Here is an 18,090-nt window from a genome sequence, read left to right as displayed (position 1 = left end):
CAGCGCTTTATTAAAGAATGGTCAAAAAGGCAGAAATCAGGAATGACATCAGGTGTGTCAGGGATAACCAGAGTCGAAACCAGAAAAAAGCAGAGATCGGGGCAGGCAGGCAGCAGAGAATCAGAGTCGGAGTGATCGGTCCACAGATCAAACACAGGGTGAAACGCTCAGAAATGTTAGACAGCCTAAACAAGACTTTGCAGTGAGTGAGAGTGAGTGTGCTGCTTTTATGTGTGTGTAAATGAGGTGCAGGTGTGGCAAGGAAATTGGCTGATGAATGACGTGCAGGTGTGTCAGGGTGATTGTGATGCAGTGACTCATGGGGAATGTAGTTCGGGTGTGGTGCAACAGATGAGAGGTGCTAGTGTCCAAGTGACATCTGGCGGTTGATGGGTGGAATGGTCCTGAGTGGAGTGCCCTCTACTGAAGTTGATTAATGATTGTGACACTGTGCCACTTTTACAGTGCAAAGATTAATTTTGTTCAAACTAGCCTTAAAGTGTCTTATTTTATTTATTTTAATTGATGGAATGTACATGAGCCAATTAATACATTTATAGAAAATAACATTGAGGATTATGCATATATTTGATACATTTAGAAAACAATAACTAAATATATATAAAAAAAACATATCAAAATAGATGTGTGCATCTGCCTTTGCTGAATACATTTTGTAGCTTTAATGAGCCTCTAAAGTTAGATACTAAACTATATGTGTTGAGTTGTTTGTAATGCATTTCTTTGTTCTTTGTTTTATTACTGACTTTTTAAAGCAAGGTTTAAATGAGTAAGAATGTATGAAAAGCTACATCTGTACACAGGGACACATGGATAGGTGTTTAGAAAAGGCAAACACTGACTGAAAGGACTAGGGCTTTTAAACACAGGATAACCGGGGAAGGACTAGACACACCTGGAATCAAAATAACAATCAACATGAGGAAGAAACTGGGTCACAGGGAGCAAAAACACACACAGACAAGTCCATATCCCTGATACAACGTCCCCACCCCGAAAGGTGCATCCTCACACCGTAGAAACAACAGAGGAAGGCGTGGGTGGGAACTTGGGAGGAGGTGCTGGAGGAGGATGGATCTCCAGGAGGAGGCCTGCAGACAGAGACCAGGAGTGCGACAAAGGAGGGAGGAACCAGGGGGATACAGGAGAGACCTGTAGCAGGAGAAGCACAGCAGGACCCCGGCAAAAGAGGCAGAGGCCCACAGGGGAGCCAGAGCGACTGAGGACCAAGATGGAGCTGGAGGAGAGGAGTCCAGAAGTGGGTCGACGTCCAACCAAGGCTGAGCCGGAGGGACGAGGGAGCCTGGTGGAGCTGATGGATGGACGGGTGATGGTGGAGGCGAGGGAGCTAGGAGCCAAGGTGGTGTCTACGGGCCAGACAACAACAGTGGAGGAGGCTGAAGTGGGTAGGAGGGTGAGCATTATTGAGGAGCTGGCACTGGAGGGTGCTCTGAATTCGATTCAGGGGCTGGAGCCCTCCCCTCTTAGTTTTGACACTAATACTGCGTTATACTCAACTCCCCTATGCAGTTGTCGGCTTTCTTCCTCGTGGTGGGCTTTGGGCTCAACTTCTGGGGCAGGGAAATTGCTCTCCGTCATCGGTGGGCTTAGGCTGATGCTCCAGACCGTGGGGAGATGAGTTGGGCTCTGGGTCAGGAGTGGCTCCTGGGAACCAGAGATCCATTTCTTACCAGTGTGCACTCCAAAAAGCAGCAAAATTTGCTGTAGGAACGTCCTCAGACGATGGCCCTCTGCATGCCATTATCAAACTGCCGTCAGGGTAGTTGGTGAGGCTTGCCAAGAACAGTCGGGTGTGACCCTTGAACGATTTCTTCCCCTGCTCCAGCAGGAGGAGGAGTTATTCCGGGCAAAGCAGGGAATCCATGGGAAAGCACAAAAAACTTAGTAAAAACGAGAAACAAAATGGAGAGTACAAACAGAAGTAACTGTTTCAGACGGTTCTTCTGTCACAGTTCCCTCGGGGAGAAAGGAACGAGTAAACGAGGAGTTCTTCAAACCGCAGTCTTAAATAATCCAATCACACAGGGAACGTAGGAGATACAGGAACCGACAAACACTGATTGAAAGGACTAGGGCTTTTAAACACAGTACAATTGGGGAAGAACTAAACACACCTGGAATCAAATTAACAATCAACATGAGGAAGAAACTGGGTCACAAGGAGCAAAAACACATAGATAGAAGTCCATAACCCTGACAACATCTAATGTTTTAATTAATTATTTGCATTTAATTTTTGGCATCAATCATTTATATATTTTAAAAACATTTAAAGTACAGTAAATGCCTTCCAAAAGTTTCTGCTCTGTTATCGAAATTGGTACCAATTACCGTGAAATTGTACTTGTATTGGTACTGGCTACTGACTACTGAAACTTTGGAATCATAACAATACAATACACCAGACAGGAAGAAACCAAGTCAATTAACAATGTAATAAAACACTTAACAAGGCCTTTATTTGCCTGTTATACAACCGTTTCTATAAAAAATATACAAAATAAAGAGTAATTTTTAGTCAAGACTTCATGCAGAAGAGTCTCTGTGTGTCTGTTCCTTAAAGGAGCATCGGCATGGAGGAGTGTGTAAATAATGTAAAGTGTTTTCTCATGCCTGTAGCTCAATCCTGACCCACTTTAATTAGCCCTTCATTTCTGCCCTCCCTCCTTTCATGCATCGTTCGCACACAGCACACAAACCTCCACTTTGATTAAAAGCGCTTTGATTCGTAGCAGGTTTTTCAGAGCAAATCAGATTATAAGGTGGCACACTGTCAGACTCCCTTCTCCCAACTTTCGCCCCTCTCTCATCGGACAGCCAGGAACTCAAAAACATTTAATTGCCCGCCAAAATGTTCCACATCCATCACATTATCTTGCCACATTCCGCCAAAGGTATCAGAGCCGCCCGCCTCCAATTACCTGAGTTTTCTCTGCGTAAAGTCCCCTGCATTGCAAATTTGACCTTTCACGCAAGTGCTGATTGCTTGTTCAGGGGTGAGTGTGTGTGTGTGTGTGTGTTGAAGGCCCCTCTGTGACACTCCACCCATTGTGAATGTTAACTCACTCTGATAGCCATAACACAAATCAGTAGGCTTGACATCATGAAGCGGGTCGGAGCGCTTTAATGAGAGCCCCTGTGCTCAGATTCATGCATAAGGAGAGCTTCCTCCTCCTCAAACTCGGCTCTGCTCCTCTCCTCAGCGGCTCAGCCAGGCCAGACATGTAAAACAGTGGCCGCTCGCATGGACGCTTCAGCATCTTCCCCTCTGAAGCTCAAGCAGGTCTAGTTAAAGCCCATGGTCACGCAGCACGAGCCGCTCTCCAGAAGACAATCGCACAGTTACTCCAGGATGGTGTATTCGGTGTTGGTTTGTATTTACCAAAGACACATTTTATGCAATAGAAATGTTCTACCCACCAATTGTATATTTGACATTAAACTGAGACAGGACCAACAGTAAAGTTAATTGGTTTGTCATGTGGAGTGCATTATGATTAACTGTACACAGCATGCACCACGCTGCAAATAATTATTATAATGTTAACATTAAAATACTTCAAAAGCAATAAATTCCTTTACTATATACAGTGAAAAACTGCAGTACTTCTAATAGAGCATTAAAATACAGTAAAGGGCTGTTAAATGCACAGTTTTTGGAAATGAAAAAGAATAAACTATTACAGTGAAAAGCTCTAAATTTACTTTTTTATATATGATTTTTTTTTTTTTTTATTGAAATAACAATATTTTGTCTTAGTTATATGCACAGGGGTAATAAATCTATATTATTGCATGTACTGAATTGTGCTGTTGCAAATTTTATGCAAATGCAATTCAGGTATTCATTCATGTTTTATGCAATGCAGATCAGTGCAATCAGAGCATTTGTTAAAGCAACAAATGTTTGCAATTTAATTGCACATCAGTGCTGTATTGTACATTAAGTGCATTTGAAGTTCAAGAGACTCTACGGCTATACTTCACCAATAGTCAGTGCATATCATAATAATTTGTGTGGTTTAGAAAAGCACACATTCAAATCAGTGATGATGTTTTATTTATTTCTAGGTTAAAATAAAAGTGAGTCTGTGTCTGTTCTGTTGAAGTGAAAGTGTTGGGAATGAACCCGTGTCAGACTCCTGTAAGCATCACTTCTGTCACCTTGGTAATTGCAGAAGGTCATGCGGCATTGTGCTGAGCTCTCAGATTTATGTACATCATTTGAGAATGGATCAATAGCATATACTGTTTTCATTGGTCTATGAAAGGCATAAGAGAGTTAAGCTTGACCTTTGCCTCTGTGTCCAATTGTGTTGCAAAAGATCAGTGGTAAATACAAATAAGAGCAGCTTGAGTGTTTCTGTAAAAGCAAAGATAAAAACAAGAGGTCAGGCACGAGGGGAATAAGAACACTGATGCCGTAGCATGTAAGAAAATATTAAAAAGTTCCTCTGACAAATCAAAAGATGTGTTTGAGTGGCTCTTGTTGGAGCGGCTGAGATGAACACTGGAGGGTTTCTGACTGGTTTCACTGTATGGTGTTTTTTAGCAATACAGAAGAGAGAATCTGAGAGATAATCTGCTCATAATGACAGAGGTGTTCGCTGAGCTCACAGATCTGTGTTCATTCAGGGTTTCTGAAGCTCGACTCCTCTCTTTACCTTGCATAATCAGGATTTCCATTGTTCTTATCTTCTCATTTTAAAAAGAATATTCCAGATGTTGCTTAAATAATTTCAGTCATTCAACAATAATTTGATTTAAAGTATCTTTTCCTTTATTTTTTTTATTATTATTTGTTTTATGCTGAAATCTGGGTTGCATACAATGACTTTAAAATTTAGACCAACAAAATGTAAACAATATGTGTAAATGATTTTACACTTTCTACAAAGTTATATCCAATTTTACAGCTCTGTTGGCATCGGAAAATAAAACCTAAAACCCTAAAATAATAATAATTTAAAAAAACTCTAAATCTTAAATAATGCAGACATTTTAATGAAATTTATAAAATCGTAAACATCACACTTATGCATTTAAACTTTTCGAAAAATTATTTCTTGTACAGAGCCAGGCTTTAACTGCATGGGCCCGCCAACATTTTCAGTGGCCACATCAAAAGATAGAAACAATAAGAGCTGGAAATGCTACAGCTATAATTCAACCAGATAACAGGTATAAAATCAGAAGGACACTTTTGATGGAGAATTCGGTCTGATTGAAACCAGTCCACTCAGTCCAGAGCTCAGAGAGACTCTCAGAGACTGACTCTCAGTGCTGTGACCTCTGAAGGCCGACAGGAAGAGTGTGACACCTGAGAGTGAACACAAGCCTCTCAAACACAGCGGCTGAAGTCTGCCCTCCAGACCCGCAGTGACTAAACGCATCGATGCCTATTACACCAGTCATCTAGTGAACTTTAATGACATTTAAATGCAATTTTAAAGCTGCAGGGAAAACAAATGGCTTTTGCATCTGCTATTTTGTGTGGGATTAATATTGACTGATAGAGCACTCGCGACACTGAATGCAAGATTAAACAGATGTAGTTTGCTCACTCTGTTATTATTCACTAAGACTAGAAAGAGGGGGAATAAATTATGTGAAACACCTTAAAAAGACATTTGTATTTGTATGAGATATGTAAGATGTCTATTAGCACATAACCACTGGATGCTAGAAATAACGCAAGCATATATTCACAGTTTGACCTATTGTGGGAAATAATAATGGAAAATGTGTGATGGTGTGATGGTAAAACCTGCATGGTAAAATGTGTATTTGGAGGTAATTTCAAACTTTCTTGTTGTATTTCTTTGTTTCTTTTTTCTTCTTCTTTTTTTTATGTATTATTATTATTATTATTATTATTATTGTTATTAATATTATTATTATTATTATTATTATTATTGCAGCGCTGTCTTTAGTCACATGTATAGATGTAATGTATAGATGTATAGATAAAAGTTCTGCAGCACTGTTGAGATTATAATTTTATTTGTTAAATATACAGTTTGACCTATTGTGGAAACAGAATAATGTGAAATCCAACAAAATTATAAAACTTTACACAGTGTGTGTATATTTCTAATGCCAAACTTTAATTTGCATTTTTATATGTAAAACTGCATTTAACATTTAATAATGCATTATTATTGTTGTGGTTGATATTATTATTATTATTATTATTATTATTATTATGACTGAGCAACATGTGTAACTGTTAGATCTGCAGTGCTGTGATCTGCATGTGTTTTAAGCTCCTTGTTTCTCTTCTGACCTTCATGATTCATTCAGCGTCAGCATTGTACTCTCCAAATTGCTTTATTATTATTATTTATTATTATTATTATATTATTATTATTAATTCGACAGATTAGTTAAGACCAAATGTTCGCGATGATACGGTCAGGACAGAAGCACACAGTCGTGGGTCAGTGTTAGAGAGCTACTAATGATGTGCAAATACATTTAGCGTGTCCTTTAGTCCCGGGAGCGCGCGCGCGTGCCGCTCTGCAGTCTAGAGTCCGGAGAGAAACACGGACAAACACGTGACACGTAAACAAGCGTCTGATCTGATAACAGCTGTGCAATTTCATGTCCAACATGCATGATTTTTGTTCTTGATCCATCTTCCTCCTATCACATACACGTCGTTTCTGGTTTAGTAATAATAATAATAATAATAATAATAATAATAATAATAATAATTATTATTATTATTATTATTATTATTATTATTATACCAACAACATATATATACTTTTTTTTTTTTTTTTTTTTTTTACAGCTAAACGCTAGAAAGATAATTTTGTTTCTAATACATATAGGATAATTATCTCAAAGTGATCCTGTATTCGACAACTCACAGATAACTGCCATGACGTGCAGATAATAATGGCAACATGATAACACAGCAGATTTCGGATGATTGACAGAAAAAAGCAATTAATTGGTCAATTAAAGACCTAAATCTTCTTGCCTTTTTGTCCTCCTTCTCCGGGTAATATGTTGTGTTGAAGTCTATTACCAGCGCTAGACGCTCCTGTCCCGTAAGATGAAGCAGAAATATATAAATAAAGGAACGAAAACGGAGCAATCAGCGGAGGTTTGCGCAGGTCGATAAAGCTTTTAGATTTGGAGATGTTTCTGTTTCCTGAGGCTAAGAGTTGTTAATGGAGCTTAAGGAATTATCTCATGGCTCTGTGTTTTGAGAGCAGTTTATTTCAGGGCCCTGTGTCCCTGTCAGGTCTGAATATGCTGCTGTCAAAGGCGCTTAATGAAAAGCAACGCGTCGCTGATTACAGTTTGATTCGGTTTCTATGTAAAAGCGCCGTTAATTCAGTGTGTGTGTGTGTGTGTGTGTGTGTGTGTGTGTGTGTGTTTGACACGCCTGAACGAGTAAGTCAAGCCATCACACCTCCTCCCTCTCTCTCTCTGCCTCTCCAAACCCTGTTTTTATGAGAGGAAACTTTCCTGAAACAGTAGCTATATATATATTTATGCAATACGCAAAATGTTTTATTATTCTATGCAAAGGAATTGTATTTTGTTCTTCAAATGTCTTTGCGATCTGATCTGCAATTTGGAATTGTTTTAATTTGAGAAAAATCACTTAATGTAATAACATTTGAAAGTATTTATTATTAGTAGTAGTATTATCATTATTTTCATTGTTATTATTAGTAGTAGTAGTACTAGTAGTATTCCTCTTTGCTTTTAAAATGTATAATTACTACTGCTTTTATTATTATTATTATTATTATTATTATTATTAATAATAATAATAATAATAATATTAATAAACAATATATGTGTAAAATAACTAATTAAGCATTAATAATTATCATCACTATTTATTTTTAGAGAAAGAAATACCGCACCATTTCTTGTGCACTGTGTTGTATGGACAAAATGTGTTTTTCCAAATGTCTTTGTCCAGGGAATCATTCAGGAGGAGATCTCAATTGGCTTTCACATTGAAATTCATCAGTGAAGGCCCTCTCAGCGGACCCCAGTCCTCCAGGGGCCACACTTTCACCATCACTGTCAACTCCTGCCTTTGACTGCGTGTTTTTGCCCTTTTATCTCGAGCAACTAATTCTCTTGCCCTTTTCACTTAGAGACGCGCCCCGGTGAAAAAGCCTCCGAGTGCGGAGGAGCTCCAGAAATTGAGGGGTCCGTGTCAAGATGAACATTTCAAATGATCTCACCTTCTACCATATAACCTGCCTGTCTGCAGAGCTCAAGTGCTGGTCAGGGTAAAGGATTTGGCGCTTCGATAATATTATCAGAGGCAGAGAGTAGAAATCGATAGAGTGAAGTGAATGATGACTGAAAACATCCCAATTACAGGCTGGTTATGGCGGGTTAATGGGGCTCATCCAGCGCTGTCTTATGGCTCCTGAGGGCCTCATCTCTCCCATCAGAGGACGGGGGAGAATGATAAACAGTTACTGGGGGATTATTACAAAGCCAAACACAATGAACACGAAACAATCACTGCGGAGAACATCGTATGCATTATTTAGAGTGGACAGTCGATCCATTCATATTGCCATTACTTTGGTCTAAGAATGTCAAATCTACATTTTAAATTACTTCTGCTTTTTCAAAAGCAATATTTCTTCTTTCTAAATTAAAAATTAAACTACATTTATGCATTTAGCAGACGCTTTTATCCAAACCAACTTACAGTGCATTCAGGCTATACATTTTTACCTATCATGTGTTGAACCCCCAACCTTGCCAATTGAGCTACAGGAACACATTTTCTTACTTTTAAGCGAAAATGTATGCATATGTAGTTGTAGAACTATATTTTAAGATGCAAATGTTAATTACATGTTAAAATATGCATTTAATTAAGAAACATTTATTGAAGCCAGCTGGTGAATCTCATCGTGTGTGTTCAGCACCAGGGACAGCGACTCTGATCGACACATTGAACAAAAGCTGAGAAAAGTCCACCGTTTATTATAGTGAGCAGATTTGAACATTCCCCGTCTCGAGGAGATCTGTGCATTTGTGTGATGCTTTCTTAACAGTGACACTTGTGAGTCGTTGCAACAAGGTCCGAGTTCGTCTAAAAGAATGATCAATAAAAACCAGCAACATGTGCATGCCAAAGAAATGATAAAAGCTGGAACGAAACTAGTCTGTAAACTTTTTTCAGTCTTTCAGAACATAAACTTACAGTTAATTTACCTAATCTGAACGTGCGTCAACCAAACCAATAAATATATATAAACCGACCCCTCGCCAGTGAGATGTCAACACAGCATTAAACATACATTTCCTCATGGTTTTATGCAACAAAAAGTATTTTGGACCACAGTCTGGTATTTGTTTGTGAACTAAAAGCGTAAACAGCTATTCCAAACAGTCTTTCTGGTGTGCTAGGAGCAGAATATTTTATTCACCCCTTTTGGAAATGGCATACTGTCCTTGCTGGCCTCTTGCTGCTGTGTTTTTATCATGTTGTTGGAGCGTCCCAGGGCTCCAGTCTCTAAGATCGACCCTTTGGTCGAGGTGGTCCAAGAAACCGTAGTGTTCGTGTGTGCTTGGTTCAAGGAGCTGTGTCTAAACAAGGGGTCGTGAAAAACTCCATCTACCCAGTTTCTGAGAGTCGTGACAGGTGAGTCCTGCTGTCTCTCCAGGCCGCTGACAGGTGAGGAGGCGGAGGGCGATGGCTGACAGCGAAGCATACATGAGGAGTACTCTGTCGCGGTCTGGGCCAGAGACCAGATGCGGGGTTTGCTGTCCAGTAACGGATGGCCCTGCTGCTGGAAGCACGTTTTGCTGTGCTCACAGTCTTCTGAAGTGCTTTTCAGGCCGCTTTTGGTTTCGAGCAGCCCGGGAATGGAGAGCTTTGGAGACGCTTCTTTGAGGCGGTCGTCAGTGGTCGCCATGTGTGTGTTCATATGAAAGCGGTGCTTGAGTTCACACTCGGAGCTCTCGGACTCAATGGTGTCGAAGTCCTCCAAGTCACTCAGCTGCAGCTCCTTGTCTTCTCGACTTTTGCTCTCTGTTCAGAAATAGTGATGGAGTAAGTGGAGAGCGAGAGACAACAAAACATACAAGTCTGAGAATGAACAAGCAGACAAAACTAACTAAATTCATCTACATTATAAAACGTATCACAATGTGACCCTGGAACACAAAATCAGTCATAAGGGGCTTTACAAATAAATAAATAAAAGATTTATGAATAAGCTTAATACATTATCTTTTCATTGATGTATGGTTTGTAAGGGTAGGACAATATTTGACCATAATACAATTATTTGAAAATCTGGAATCTGAGAGTGCAAAAAAATTAATAAAACAATATCACCTTTAAAGATGAAGTTCTTAGCAATGCATATTAAAAATCAAAAATTACGTTTTGATGTGTGTCAGGTAGAACATTTACAAAATATCTTCATGGAACATGATCTTTACTTAATATCCCAATGGATACTCCAAATAGTAAGTTGTTGTACAATAAAATAATTAGAAATAACAACTGCCTTGGAGAGCCTTTCACCAGAGCTTTAAAAGTTTGCACTTTTCAGGAGCATCCTTGAGAACTCAGATAGCTCAGTACTGGAGTGTAAGTTATTTATTTTTATTTTTTTTAAATAAAAATATAAATTATGTTTTAAAAATTGGATAAATAGGCCTATTAATAACACATTGATACAGAATAGGATATGTGAAGTAGGGAATAGAGCTGACCGTCATCATTGGCTTCACTCTTGATTTGATCTTCTTGCGACCCATCTTCATCATCATCCTCGTACTTCTTATCGTCTGAGCCCTTGTTTCTCGGTGGCCATGTCATCTTGTTCTCCTTCTTGAGTCTTCTTCTGGCGTTGGCGAACCAGGTGGACACCTGCGTGAGGGTCATCTTGGTGATGATGGCCAGCATGATCTTCTCTCCTTTGGTGGGGTAGGGGTTCTTCCTGTGTTCCTGTAGCCATGCTTTCAATGTGCTCGTAGTTTCACGCGTGGCGTTCTTCCTTCTGGTTCCTCCCTCCATAGATCCGTATCTGTAGCATGAGAGAAAGAAAGGTGTGGTGGGAAACAGACACTTGCTGCTTGAGCACCTTTCCCATTTTCCCCTTGATGCCCAAAGTGCCCTTTTGTCAAGGCCATTTTTTTATTATTATTAAAACACCCTTTTGTGAAGGCCTGCCCAATCTAACTATTAGTAAAATGTATGCAATAATTTAGCCGTAAATAAAATGATCGACATGATGACCTTTCACCTGACGATCTCGTCCAGGATGATCCCTCACGTTCACACACCTTTAGTAATTTAGCGCAGTACATAACATCCGCGGCTGCTGGTGAGTTATCAGCGAAGTGCTTGATTATTTATATTATTACATTATTATTATTTTACAAGAGCGACGTGAAGAGAGCATGCACAGCTGTTTATATTGCTGTGTGTAGCCTGTGGAAGTAATGTTAGCTGAAGCAAGGGGCTATAATATTTTTTTTTTTCAATATTTTCCTAATGACAATTTTATGATAACATTTCTGCTTTTTATTCAGCTCAGCTACATTGATAGCCGGACGCTTTTGCCCATATTAGGGATTTCTTGCACATCATAAGTTATTACTTCTATGAGTTTGTTTTAGACTTTCTGTGTGAGAGCGCCCTCTGGCTTTGAGTATGAATTAAACACACACTGCATGAGAGACTTCAGTGCTCCTGATGTTCACATCTCCTTAATTTAATTATGAATATAACATCAGGTCATGCAAAAACTATTGATACCGTCTCTTTGAATTTTAATCTAGATTGAAATCTAGAAACTTCTACATGAACACACCTGCCAGAATAAAGTAAAGGGGACGTATATGCATTTTATTAAAATTAAATATTGATTAAATATAAAAAATTTAGCTAAGGTTTTTCTACATAAAGCAATATAAACAAAGGTGCCTGTTCTCTTTTAATCTCGATGTTTGATTGAGAAAAGTTTAAAGGTTGTCTTTTTATGTTATCCGACTAAGCTATGCATACTTTGGACTATTATTATTATTACAGTATTAAAATGTAGAGTGCATTACAATAATTATCACAACACTGATAAAACAGGCGTATACTGATTTTCTCATCCTCATAATAATTTTCATAATCATAGATAACCTCATAATTCTATTTTTTTTTTTTCTGCAACAAAAACAGTATTGTTTACAACAGCAAAACCACCATTTCCTACACTCAGTTATGATAATGATGATGATGATGATGATAATTCAGTTTCTAATTCCAGAGTAATTAAGAGGTGCAAATAAATAAGATAAAAAAAGTCTTAAAGTTTTAAACTTAAAATGTTTTATTTCTGTTCTGTGTTTCTTTTTTCAAAACTGCGTCAGGCATTAGCTGCTGTATCAGTCCTGAAGCATCCGTTTCGATACACGTCTCAGAAAGGAGCACACCCCTATTAAAAGCCGTGTTCATTGTGCCCCCTTTCATTCTTTGAGCACCTGCCCCTCGAAAGGTCTTTGGACGTCACTGGTGGGAACAGTTTTGCAGTGCAACACAGAAACGCAAATACTTGTATTTCCCTAAGGCCCATAAACTTTCTCGCATTTCTTTTTTTAACAGAGCGAACACATTGCTTGATCGAGTGCACCGGCCGAGAGTCTGTCCATTAAAGCACTTCAGTGCAAACCCTGAAGGCCAAACACGATATAACATCAAATATACATCAAAGACAAGTGACCTGAAATTCGCTGAAAAAAGCGTTCGTATGAATGCGATAATTATTCCTTCAATATGTTGAGCGCTGCCTATGGAATTGATCCAAATGAACCGAGTCATGTTAATTTTCAATCAGAAGACACTTAATGAATCTTATTCATTACCTGTCATACTGGTACTGTCCCAGGGTTGGATCGTAAGGGTAGTATGCGGCAGCCGGTGTTATACCCGCATGCGCAGACGCACTTCCGTCTTTGGCATCAAACGTTCCCTGGAAATAAATACAAGAGCTGTCAGCAATTAAACTTTACATTTATCATGATTATTAATATAACCACGATAATGAACAAATATGATGCTTATTCTAAACAAGGAGACCGTGGTATATAGTAAACAATCCATGAACCTCTGCTCTCATGCATACTACACTCTTAAAAATAATAATATGTTATTATTATTATTTTATTTTTATTTTTTTCAGTGATGTCATGTAAAGAACCATTTTTGGTTCCCCAAATAACGAAACGTTTTGAAGAACACTGTAGAATAAAAAAGAATAAAAAGAAAATACATAAAAACGTTATTTTTTTTAAGAGTGTAGTATGCATTAGAGCACTTTTTCCTTCTACAAAGAACCTTTTCTTTATTTGAAAGGTTGCATGATGTCAAGTTTCTTCGAGGAACCATCAACTAGAACCGAGTGTAGCTACATACAAAGTAATATAAGGTTCGTTGATGTTAATGTTCTTGTTTTATAAACTACTTTTTTTTTTTCCTCTCTCAGATATAGAAATGCATATAGAGTTTTGGTGATCTAACCACAATGACTCACTGCTAGAACGCATGTCATTATTATCATTTATAATCGCGCATGGTCTAAACTCACCAAAGAGTAGAAAGCGGACGCGTCAGCGCCGTAGGTGACATAGTTCCCGTAGCCCTGGCCGCCGGTGTAGGGGCTCCCGTAGACTCCCAGCGCGGCGGCGGAGCTCAGCTCGTGTCTGGCGGTGGCCAGCAGTCTGCTCTCGTACACCGGACAGTAAACGGGCGTCTGCGCGGACGAGTCCGAGATGGATCTGGTGCTCGACTCGCAGCAAGATGTCAGGGAGTTGGTGGTCATGAGGAACTGGAACATTTGGAAATGTCACAGCATAAATAAAACAGCCACCTGCAAACCTGCATGAGTTTGGCAAAATGCAGTGATTGTTGTTTTTTTTGGCATTGGTCACTGTCGGCCCCCACAGGACGATGCAATTTATGGATCACGGCCAAAAAGCAACTGTTGTCCCCCTTCCCCTGTCATCACATCTGCACTTTTGCATGCATCTGCGGCTCGGACGCGTGTTTGTAGATTTGTAAATCGTTGTAAACCCGATTAAACCTGTATCTGTATCGCTTTCAAACCCGCGGCGCGCGCGAGCGCTTTCCCCTTTTAACAATCTGAAGCAATGTAAGAATAAGCGCTCGACTCTTACCTGAGGTGCAGAAGAGTAAGGATATCCGAACTGAGGATAGGACATCGTAGAGTGCTCCCGAGACTGCAGGTCTGCTGTGTTTCAGTGCACCGACTGATTGGTAAAGCATAAAGCTGCCGGACGCTTATAGGGCGAAGCGCAATACCATCATGTTTAATTTGCTTAAACTCCTTCCTGAGATGGATGCTCTCCTATAGCACTATTAAACTTCTACAACACAGCCGCGCGCATCGTCAAGCATTAGTTGAATTACCGTCTTTGATGTCAGAAATACATATTTTGCGTTATAAAAACTAGTATTAAACACGTCAGCCCAGATGCGGGTTGTTTTAAACGCCGGTGGCTCTGACGTCAGAAGAAACCCAGTCAAAATGACCAGACTCTAACTTTAATATGCATTTCTCTGGATAAAAATCCCAACGAGTGACAGAGGGGTGGGGTGAATTCTTAAGGGACAATTCACCTCTAATTGAGCTTATCAATTAAACCGAGTTTTGGGAAAGAGCTTGCTCTGCTAAAATCTGACCATTAAACCGTATCTTTTGTTATATCGCTTTTGCAGCGCCCTTTTTATATCAGTTTATTCAGAAAAAAAAAAAAAAAAAAATCAAAAAACCGATTGAAAAAAATGAAAAGAAAGAAAGCACCCATTTTAATTTAGATATCATAAATCATATTTAGTACACAATCAGCTGCAATCGTGGTTCAGCAACAAATCCGATATTAATTCGAATTAATATGCATTAAGTTTCATAATAATAAGTCTAAAACTGCTATACTCAAGCAAATACTTAAGCGTCTGTATACTTCATGATTTGTCTATCTATCTATCTATCTATCTATCTATCTATCTATCTATCTATCTATCTATCTATCTATCTATCTATCTATCTATCTATCTATCTATCTATCTATCTATCTTCATTGAGATGAAGTGCTGGAGGTGTGTTGCTGACTGTGGGTTCAGACATGTGAGAAGCCCCGGGGTCACAGTCAAATTAATGATGATGTACTCCTCTTTTCCCCAGCTGGAAAACTGCCTGCTAGAAACGAATCTGCCCGCAGTGACAGCTCGATTGCGGGTGATTGATGACTATCCTGAGACCGGCCAACATAATATAATATGGGCCGCATAATTGCTTTCATTTACAGATGAAGGTACTTGTCCTCAAATTGAGTTAGACTTTTATCAGGCAAGTTTTCCCCCCTTCACCCTTACCCTCTCATTCGGCATGCGCTTGAGTTTGGAAAATAAGTGTTCTGTGAAATTAAATTAGTCAGACAATAAGCGAGCAAATGTCGCCGTGTGTGTGTTAATGGACGCGAGGTCACGCGCCTGACCCGCTCTGCCTTCATTCGCTTTCATTTACTAAGTGACGGTGGTTTTCTTATGAGAAAAAAAAAAAATAAAAAAAAAAAATAAATAAATAAAAAACTATTATTAATCAAAGTAAATAATAATAATAATAATAATAATAATAATAATAATAATAATAAAACTATTATTAATCAAAGTAAATAATAAAGTACAAATTATCTAAGAGGATATCAGTTAATTGTCATGATAATACGTATATTTAACAGTATGGTTTTGGCCATATCAGGCTCAAACGCGAGCGCGCACTTGCACTCGGAGCTAAATGAGTCCTTTTCTTCCTCTCTGAAAATAACCCGTGACATTTTATCTCAAGTAACATCAACTCTATGATTGATTCCTCCTCACACACACTAGTCTGCAGTGGAAACAGGTAATGCATCTGTGAAGTCTGATGGGCAGGTCGGCAATAGCTTTCCGAATACATTTACATTACCTTACATTACATTTTTTTTATTTTTATTTTTTTTATTTTTTTTGTGCTGGTGTTATTTGGGTCCATATTAAACACGCGCTCGTATAAGCTCAGTCTGCGCTCTTGTTTTTCGTTACAGATTTAAAGGACACATGGATCAGATATAACGCGCTGTATTTAATATAGAAATAAGATCAAAACGAAAGAAATGCGGTCCGAGACAGTTAAACATGATATAAGAATATCTCTGAACAATGAGACAAGTTTTGCCAAATATCTGATCGGATAACAGGATACATGTCGCGCATAAATCTAGTCTAAAGTCTCATCAGCTTTATAAGATGCATGAATTACAGCTCGAAAGCATGACATCCTTTTGTTGTCTCCGACAAAACCAAGCGCAAATCAATCATGTTTCCTCACCTCCTCCTCCTTCAGCTCACAGCAGAAGTGTATACATCTCATATAAGCCATATACCTACATCCTTTAGCACCAATACAACCGCTGCACATTGAGTTAATTAGGACAAATATAATATACAATTACTGGAGAAAATTATTTCATCTGAGGAGCAACACTATGATTAATACGTGATGCTAATTATGAGTTTACACAAACTATTCATTCACTGAAAAGAGAAAGAGAGAGACATTATTTGCATGTGGAAGGTTGTAAATAATTATATATGCTTAGATATATTAATAAATTCTCATAATGAACAATTTATTCCCTTTATAAATTCGTTTGAAATGTTCCCTGACTTGAAATCCAGTAATATGCATGCATAATTATTATTTATTTATTTTAGAAAGATGATTGTCAGTAATGTTGTCATTCTGGTATCAGCAAATAAACAAATAACAACAAATAACTCTTTTAGAAATAAAACAAAACAGTTAACACTGCTACTGTATAAACAACTGCAGAGAACGTAAATTAATTGGATTTACTGAAATTTTGTACATGGGATCTTTGATACCTAAACAGCAACGTGTTTATATTTAATTCATAATCAGTTCTCAGATAGAGGAAACACACTCACAAATTGTGTCTTTCAGACCCCATTCAGATGATGAGAGTTAAATGATCAGGTAATATTTGGAGGATTTGCCTGAGGCCAGAGGTTCAGGTGAACACAGCACTGCTCTGTGCAGATCTCTCTCTCAGGACTGATCCTGTTACCGGCAGCAGATGATTTGTGGCAGATTTCAAGCAGCTCCACATTCACCTGGAAGTGTCTTGACAAGTTCATACACTTCTCTCTCTCCGGCGAAGCTGATTAGAGCTCAGGCACGCTTTCCAAAGGTGCTCAGTGAATCATCCATCTTTCTTAATTTCATTAATTATATGATGAAAAATCACAACATCTCCCTCAGCCTTTTATTAGTGGCATGCTTTGAGTCCAACATTGGTTAGCCGTGAATAACAGCTGGTTTCAGACCAGGATTCAGATCTGGATTGAGTCTGATGATCATCACATCTCAACCTGAGACAGGTGCGAACTGCATCCCGAGTCAGAACTGACCACAGATGTGTTATTCTGTGAAGAATGAGGACTTGTGTTCTGTGAGTGTTCATGATCACTATATTACAGCATTTTCTCTCTATGGGCAACAAATGACTGTTAAAACACTATAAAAACTGCTGCATTTTCCTCAAAGAAGTGAGTCCAGTAACTGCTACAGGGAGTGTAAAATTAATCAATCAACATAGCGTGGAGTGCTAGTTTCTGGCACGCAGATAAATCCCAAACGTGTAGCAAATTACAGTCAATGAGCATTTTCAATCATAAATGCACTGCACTGATGTCCTTACATAGGTAACATCAGCATAGTAAAGTGCAGCAAAGGCTCATGGGAGTGTGGATTGGGGTGGATATGATGTAGTTTTCACGTAATTACCTTTATGAAGGTTTTTTTTTTTTTTTTCACTTCATGGTTGAGCATTGGCAGTGAAGTTCCATTAGAAATCTAATTAAGCGCTCTTTGATGAATATATTAGCTTGCTCAGGGGCAGGGTAACAGTCAGAGCTGTTTGATTTGGGTTAAAGGTAAACTACTTAAATGGCATACGGTA

At 38.7% G+C, this 18,090-nt stretch overlaps 1 protein-coding gene across 1 annotated transcript; it reads right to left on the bottom strand.

Moving 5' to 3' along the window:
• Nucleotides 1-9,353: 9,353 nt before the first annotated feature.
• LOC113081699 (iroquois-class homeodomain protein irx-4-like) lies at nt 9,354-14,313 on the bottom strand. The gene is made up of 5 exons (XM_026253736.1): nt 14,224-14,313; nt 13,635-13,874; nt 12,913-13,019; nt 10,768-11,081; nt 9,354-10,075 (listed from the first exon to the last, which is right to left on the bottom strand). The coding sequence occupies exons 1-5, from the start codon at nt 14,266-14,268 to the stop codon at nt 9,447-9,449; spliced, it is 1,335 nt and encodes a 444-aa protein (XP_026109521.1). The 5' UTR covers nt 14,269-14,313; the 3' UTR covers nt 9,354-9,446.
• Nucleotides 14,314-18,090: the final 3,777 nt, after the last annotated feature.

Source organism: Carassius auratus, unplaced genomic scaffold, assembly GCF_003368295.1.
Source record: "Carassius auratus strain Wakin unplaced genomic scaffold, ASM336829v1 scaf_tig00035036, whole genome shotgun sequence".
NCBI lineage: Eukaryota > Metazoa > Chordata > Actinopteri > Cypriniformes > Cyprinidae > Carassius > Carassius auratus.
The sequence above is the reverse complement of the archived record's forward strand: the minus strand, read 5'-3'. Positions and strand labels throughout refer to the sequence as shown.

Coding starts and splice junctions, on each gene's coding strand:
- LOC113081699 (XM_026253736.1), bottom strand. CDS start 14,268: ATGTCCTATCCTCAGTTCGGATATCCTTACTCTTCTGCACCTCAG. Junction 11,082..12,912: donor GGACAGTACCAGTATGACAG/GTAATGAATAAG, acceptor CTCATGCTACAG/ATACGGATCTATGGAGGGAG. Junction 10,076..10,767: donor GAGTGAAGCCAATGATGACG/GTCAGCTCTATT, acceptor ATTTCTGAACAG/AGAGCAAAAGTCGAGAAGAC.